General features: G+C 51.7%; 1 protein-coding gene across 1 annotated transcript; it reads right to left on the bottom strand.

Annotated features, from left to right (window-relative positions):
* Nucleotides 1–1,911: 1,911 nt before the first annotated feature.
* Nucleotides 1,912–6,616, bottom strand: LOC124699601 (very-long-chain aldehyde decarbonylase GL1-3-like). The gene is made up of 9 exons (XM_047231881.1): nt 6,553–6,616; nt 6,207–6,430; nt 5,207–5,445; nt 4,885–5,104; nt 3,490–3,611; nt 3,033–3,397; nt 2,725–2,931; nt 2,519–2,629; nt 1,912–2,417 (listed from the first exon to the last, which is right to left on the bottom strand). The coding sequence occupies exons 1-9, from the start codon at nt 6,601–6,603 to the stop codon at nt 2,088–2,090; spliced, it is 1,869 nt and encodes a 622-aa protein (XP_047087837.1). The 5' UTR covers nt 6,604–6,616; the 3' UTR covers nt 1,912–2,087.
* Between the last annotated feature and the right edge of the window lie 732 nt (nt 6,617–7,348).

Below are 7,348 nucleotides of genomic sequence, written 5' to 3'. Positions count from 1 at the left end.
CGGTATTGAGTTTTAGTGTTGTTGTTTTCACTTGGACCATTTAACCAAAACGTGTCGCACATGATGGTGCCTTCATATAAGTCTTGAATTGACATCGCCAAACAAGAAATAAAGGGCACTCGTTTCCCATGGGTATTTTGTCTTTTGATCCAAGCATACACCAACGATGATATTTTGAAGAACAAGTTGTCTTAGGCGATGGACTACATGCAGAGCAACAAGGACGATCAATTGATAAGCGATGTTGTGGTGATTATGTAGACCGGAATTGCCTCACATACGACTTTTTGTGTACGATTTTAGTACGACTAGACTCACAGGTCATTTCCAATGATGGGTTCCTTATTCTAACTGAGCCTAATTTGAGTCTGGTCGTACGTAAATGATCGTACGTGGAGCATTGCTCCAAGGAATGTGAGCCTATATAACTTCACAATACATTTTGACGAAAGAAGGGCTCGGGTGTAACGATGTTCTTTTAATGAAATTTTGTGTCTCAAACGTGTGATACGCATAATATACTTTGAGAGGTACCAGGTGTTTCATCCATTATGAAATGCGGACACTACTAGTTGGTTGGTGAATTATATGCCTATAAAATGGGGTGAACAAATGATGAATGCCAGAAAGGCTTTGGCCTTTTTCATTTGTAGTTGACAAGGATGTGTTTTCATCATTTTGGCAGTTTGCAGCTTGCACGCTTCAGTGTGGGTGCCAGAAGTGCAGCTTGCTCTTCCATACGTGCATGCTTGAAACGGGAAAAGGGTTGAATAAAAGGGAAAGAAGACAAGCGGTCCACTTCTTCAGCTAAGCGAGAAGCGATCTTTCATGGCCTCCGGAGGAGCAGCGTGGCGGTGTGCTCGCGGTTGAAGCATGTCTACAACCTGTGTGGGTTGGAAGCAGATGAGCTCGTCCCTATTGCTGCTGGTGCCCAAACTGGGCCATGAGCACACGCGTCGTGAGTTAAACATTTGAACTGTGGTATCTGGCGAACCGGCATGTATCATTTTTTTTCCTTCGGTTTTGGGCCAAAAACGGCCCGAACAGAAGAGCATCCCGTCACAACCCGCTGCTCGAATCCGGTCGATTCCGTCCGCCATTTCAAAATCGTCGCCGCCGGTCTCCTCCTCTCCACCCGCTCTACCTCATCCCGCGATGGCGCCGCCCAATTCCTCGTGTCTAGGGCGTATTTTCACGTCGACGCCGGACCCACCCCCCGAGCGCAGCCCGCGCATCTCCGAGCAAGTGCACCGCCGCAACCCGAGGTGTTCCACGTGGAACGGGATTCCCCCACCCGCGCACGATGACGAGGCGAGGCTGTCGCGGGTGATTATCTCGGCGACACTATCGCCCCCAAGTCCTGGTGATGTAGGTTAGTACCCGGGCTAGCTTATATTAGGTTTAGGAACTAGTTTAGGTTCCTCTTTTTCAAAATCCGCATGTAAATTATGTTATGAAAATTGAAAAACTTTAAAAATAGGACGCAAGGGTTTGATTCCCCGATTTGTAGTTCTTGTTTAGTGTATCTATTCTGCCGTAGAGCTTTTCAATCCCCAAACACGAAACGCCTTTTGCAGTTCGGGGATTTGCGGTACCTGGTAGAGATGCTCTAAGAAAACACAAACTGTGATTTGCGTTTGATATCGTGAATTTAAGGAAAGCATATCCAGAGTTGTTCAGGTATTACCAACTCTAACTTGGGGACGAAATTTTCTTTAAGGAGGAAAGACTATAATATCCCAGACTTCGAGACGTTTGCGGGGTAGAATTAGATTAGCAATTTAGCATGCCTGATTTTCGTCGCACCGACGATGACAGGAAAGACACATGTTGAACAAGGGACAATGGCGCCGAGACAGCCTAGATACGGTTGAAACAAGCCGGTTCCCGGTTTTACTAGTTTCAGGGAGGAATAATCCGTCTCCTGCCATTTTTGTATTCGTACTAGGTACATATAAGACGTGAGCATCCAATGCTACTATCAAGTATCAACACACGCACGCCCGTCGATCGATCCAGTAGTCGAACGCACAGCCCAGTGTGTTATTCCGGCCGACCGGCCGGCGCTCCTACGCCTTGGGCCAGAGTCACGGCGGCGAGAGGCCGTGCTTGAGCGCCGCCTTCCAGACGACGTCGATCCTGTCCACGTCGATGGCGCCCACCTCGTGGTGCTCCCACCCTTCCAGGCAGTGCACCACGCCGCCGGCGTGGCACGCGTGCACCACGCCGCGCTCCATGGTGTACTCGCAGGAGCCGAGGCCCTGGACGTCCTTGGGGAGCCGCATGGCGGCGAGCTTGCCGTAGGTGCAGTCGCGGCGGAACTCGATGACCGGCGGCACCACGAACTGGTGGAAGTGCGTGCCCGGCGGCGCCCACCGCTGCTCCCTCGGCGACAGCCACTTGCCCACTAGCCAGGTCTGAAGTTGAAAACCACGCACACATACATATTTCGTCAGGTTTCTGAACCGTCCTCCAAAACATTTCGCTGCAAATTATGAACGTCTGTGGGGTTTACTACCTTGCAGGTCTTTGCCGCGTGGTACTTGGTGACCTGCACCAGGTACTGCTGGAACTCAGCCGGCGCCTCCCTCTGTATCTTCAGGAACCGCTCCGACGACAGCGTCAGCATCTGAAAGAACATGATCGATCAGACGAATTCACTGCAGATTGGTTGCACTGATCACTGTTGAAATGAGACATGGATCTGAAGAATTCAGGGCGTACCAGAACTCTGATCTTCTTCCTGCAGAGGTATAGCGCGATGGCTCTGCCGAGCTTGGACGTCGCCCCGGTGAGGAACACCTCCTTGACGTTGCTGGGGATCTCGTTGAGGATCACGGCCGCCGTGAGGGTGTTGCCGTGCACCACCCTGACCCTCAGGTTCGGGTGCTTGCTCACGAACAGCGTGCCGCCACCGTTCAGCGCTTCATTCTGAATGTGCAGGCAGCCAAAAGTACACGTCAGTTTAAATTCTCTGAAACTTTAGGACCCTTTTTTTTTATCAGAGCTTCAGATGTCGTGACATTGCTCACCTTGTTAAGCGCCGCAAGGCTCAGCACTTTGACCCCCATCTTGTCGGCCCTGAGGATGGCGAGCTCGATCTGGTGGTTGATGCCCTCCTTCATCGGCGGGATGAAGTACTGGAAACTGTATCGCGGGATGGTCCACGTCTGGTGGAAGCGCCCCCGGAGGTAGTAGAAGCTGACGGTGAATGTCTTGGAGCAGAACACCTGGAACACCATCATGCAGAAGGCGATGGGCCAGAGCGGGAGCAGGACGAGGTGCGTGGCCCAGGGCAGCGAGCTGCATGCCCGGAACGCGAACGGCACGTGCATGGACGACACCACGTCCACCACGTGCGCCAGGAACACGAAGTCTGGCACCCGGTCGTTCTTCCCTGCATTTTCATCATCCATCACTTCAGTTTATTGAACCGTTCTTATTTTGACTGGAACTTGCCATGAATCATCCATGATCGATGCTGTGTACCTTGGTCAACCTCCTTCTGGAGCTCCCATGATTTTGGGTGGACGGTGCCGCCCAGGGCGTCGAAGAGCGGCATGAAGAGGCAGAAGTTGCAGTCCTTCTCCTGGTGGTGCAGGCTCAGGTACCTACACAACACATGCACGACACGTACAGATGATTAATTGGCAGCCATAGGTCTTAACCAACACATGGATGGAATTCACTAGATCATGGGAGGCATCCAAATTTGATATCGAACACTGATTGGAAAGTGTCCAGAAGTCAGAAGGGATTTGACGCACATTAACCGTCCCCTGTCTCCTGAATAAACGGTAGCCAACGTGCATGGTCGTAGCAACTAATTAGAGGAGACCCAAGAAAATGTAGGAGTACTTTGCACTATGAACAGCAAATGTAGTGCATCTCTGATTCTCTGTATCTACATTAACATCCCTCTGCCTGCTAAGTACTCACACCATGAACACCAAATATACTGGTGGTGCATCTCTGAATCTCTGTATGTAGTAAGGTCCACGTTAGGGCGACAGTGACAGCGACCGCGCCGTGCCCCGGCTCATCCGGGATCTGCCGATCATTGCCTGGCTGTTTCCGGCCGGGGCCGTGCGGAGCGGCACCTTTCCGGTTGGTTGGGCGGGGCTTCCATTTACGCCGCTCGCGTACAGTATCCACTACACATGGACTGCCTAACACAAGTCGCAAGTTTTCCAGGACATTGACACTCGACCATCAACTTCTAGAAATATATAATCTTGTGATCATGTGATGGGTCTTGATCTTGTGATGCCGATGCTAGTTTCTTTACTTTTTCTATATCATCAGAATAGCGACATCTAAAATCGTTGACTGGCAAGAAAATCTAACATGTATTGTCGGGGAGTGGTGTTTTGGAACATGGGAGCATATGCTCCCTCTATTTTGAAATTCATCTTACACATATTTTGAATTTCAAAAAAATTGAAACGAAAAATTCACACGTACATCTTCACGTGCTACACGCTCACAAAGTTGCTTCATAAAAAATGGACTTATCATGTGACGTGTGTTAAAAAGACAAAACTCAGTGCTAAAAATAATGTTTTTACAAGATAAATTTTCTCTTTTTTGCATAGAACACAAAAAATATTGATTTTTTCGAGAAACTTGACGAATGCACATATATTATGGAGATGTACATGTAGAATTTTTTGTCAAAAATTTTCGACAACTCGAAATATAATTTATTGGTATAGGGAGCATACGCACCCGGGAGCCGAATTGAATTTCCGGTATTGTCGGAAACAGGGATGTGCAGTGTTTATACTGTACATGCTATTTCGGTGAGTAAAAAAATCACATGCATACAGTAAGCATTAGCGGCATACACAAATCTAATTTCGGCCAAGTAGAAGAGTTACTCACGTCGGGGTGTAGATGAGGTATCTGAGGAAGGGGAAGGCCTGGAAGGTCTTGTGCGAGATGACCTCCACGTTGCTGTACCCCATGCAGCGGAGGTAGTCGAAGACGAAAATGTGCCCGTAGACGAGGCTCACGGAGCCGGCCCCGGCCAGGAAGGCGCCGGCGATCGGGGCCGCCATCGCCAGCGTCAGGACCAGGCTCTCCAATGGCGTGCCGTACGCAGCTGCAGCAGGCGACACACATCAAGGCGAAGTCAAGTGAGTAATTAGGAAGTCGCCATTATTTTGAGTGAGTGAGTCCTAGGACTGAGAGTCAAAGAGTGTACCGGTGAGGGGCTGGGTGACCGGCGACGAGTGGTGGTTGGAGTGATACTCGCTGAAGAGCGGGCCGCGGTGCAGGACCTTGTGGGCCCAGCGGAAGGCGGGCTCGGAGAACGAGACGTGGAGCAGCAGGGCCACGGCCCAGCCCCGCGGGTCCCAGACCCGGAGGCCCGTGATCGCCGGGAACAGCGCGCTGCTGGTCGCCATGGCCCCGAGCAGGGTTTGCATGATCACCAGGTTATCCCTGCACCACAATCAATCCATTAGCTAGCCCCCAAAACAATCCTTCATTTTTTGTCTAGCTCGAAAAGATTCCTATTTTGTAGTCGAAACGGCAACAGCTAGTTCCAAAATAATTGGAGGAAAAAAAAGCCCCACGCATGTCAGCATGCATGGGAGGGAGCCGTGAGGAAACGCGATGCCCACTCTGTGTTGGTCTGGGCGGCCATCACGCGCTTGGGATGCATTCAAGTTGCTTGCCGCGGCTCTTCGTGCGGGGTGCTGCTCCTACTTTGGCCATCCACCAACGAACACCCAAATCCAGATAGTAGGCGTTATTGCGATGCATTCACTGCGAGCTATGCTACACTACGTGGGACCTGCCCTCAGCCTCGAACGAAGAACACCCAAAGATTAGTGGTCACCCAAAGCTGACCACAAACCTAGCCGGAAATGAACGATACAGACACCGGTCGTATACTGTCTGCACGACTGCATGTACACTAGTCGATCTAGTGGTAGACTGAATGAAAATTAGAGATAAAGCAGTCAAGCTCGATCTGAGGCATGCCGGAAAGACCTAGCTCTGAAGACGAACGTCCATGTCGAAACTACACTTATCCACAAGCTGTAGCGAGGAACTGACAAGCTGTTCAATTAATGGTCTGAGCAAACTTGCAGCAGCGTGCGGCATGAACATGAACATGAACAGTGAAGTGAGCATGCCGGCTAGCTAGCTAGCTACTCTGGCGAAGAAGAGTGAAGTACATAGCTAGGCTGACGTACCAGTCCCACTCAGCGTCGATCTGCTGGAAGTTGACGCCGTCCCGGACGACGCGGCGGCGACGGGTGAAGAAGAGCATGTTGCCGTAGGAGAACCACAGCTGGAAGGTCAGCGACCGGAGCGCCAGCAGGACCAGGAGGTGGAAGCACCACGACCCCGTCGGCGGGCCGCCCTGCTCCCGCCACGCCTGCGCCGCCGTCCATACCAGTGGACCGTACAGCAGGTACTGCAAGGTTGAAGAAAGACAGAGAGCAAGATCAGAACTACTGTTGCGACGAGCTAGGCTAGGCTAGCAAGAACATGTCAAGCTATCTTCTCGGAGCAATGGCGGGTGGACAGTGTGCTTGCCTTGTATGCGCCTAGGCTTGCCCATGGCCAGGCAGACAGCGGAGACACCATGGCCGGACGGTCGCCGGAGCCCGCCGGAGAAGGAGGGGTAGGGAGAGACCTTTTTCCGCGGTGGGATGTATCTCGCTCTCGCCCCGCCTCCTCGATCTCCTCCAAACCCAAGGATGTGCGGTGTTGTGGAGTCTGGACACCACCCAGCCTCGCGCTACTTATAATAAAACACGAGCCGGGAGTCAGGACTCAGGAGGCACTGTAGATGGATTGATGAGCAGGCAGAGGAGAAGAATTCAACGTACGATTTCCCGCTTCGCTCGTCGTAGCGCTGGTAGTTGCTGGTTAGACAGCCAGCTGAAGTGGTGCTGCTTTCGCGCATTAAAAACAAAATGGCACAGTAAAGCGACGGTAGCCGCGCCATGCCCATGAGCGCAGAGTGCACGGCCACCTTCCCCCGGTTGAAATACGTTCGTACGTGCCTGGTCCCGTGACGCCCATGCTTTTTCGGCACAAAGTCTCGTTCAAATGTACACATCGATGTACATGTTGATTGCTAAAAAGACTTAATTACATTGTGACTCGGTGAGGCCTTGCTACTCGGCCATAGACACCGGCTCCGATGCAGTGATGCCCAACTTTAAGGCTTTGTCATTGTCCATCTCGTCTACTCGTCTAGCTGGCAGGGGAGCTCATCCTCCTGGTTCATGGCCTCAAGCTGCTCACGCAAGAGCCCGAGATATTCCAGCGTGTCATCTCGCGGCTATTTGCATGAGATGCCGTCGCTGCCCACCACCTCTTCCTC

The sequence above is a fragment of the Lolium rigidum genome, chromosome 1 (assembly GCF_022539505.1).
Source record: "Lolium rigidum isolate FL_2022 chromosome 1, APGP_CSIRO_Lrig_0.1, whole genome shotgun sequence".
Lineage (NCBI taxonomy): Eukaryota > Viridiplantae > Streptophyta > Magnoliopsida > Poales > Poaceae > Lolium > Lolium rigidum.
The sequence above is the reverse complement of the archived record's forward strand: the minus strand, read 5'-3'. Positions and strand labels throughout refer to the sequence as shown.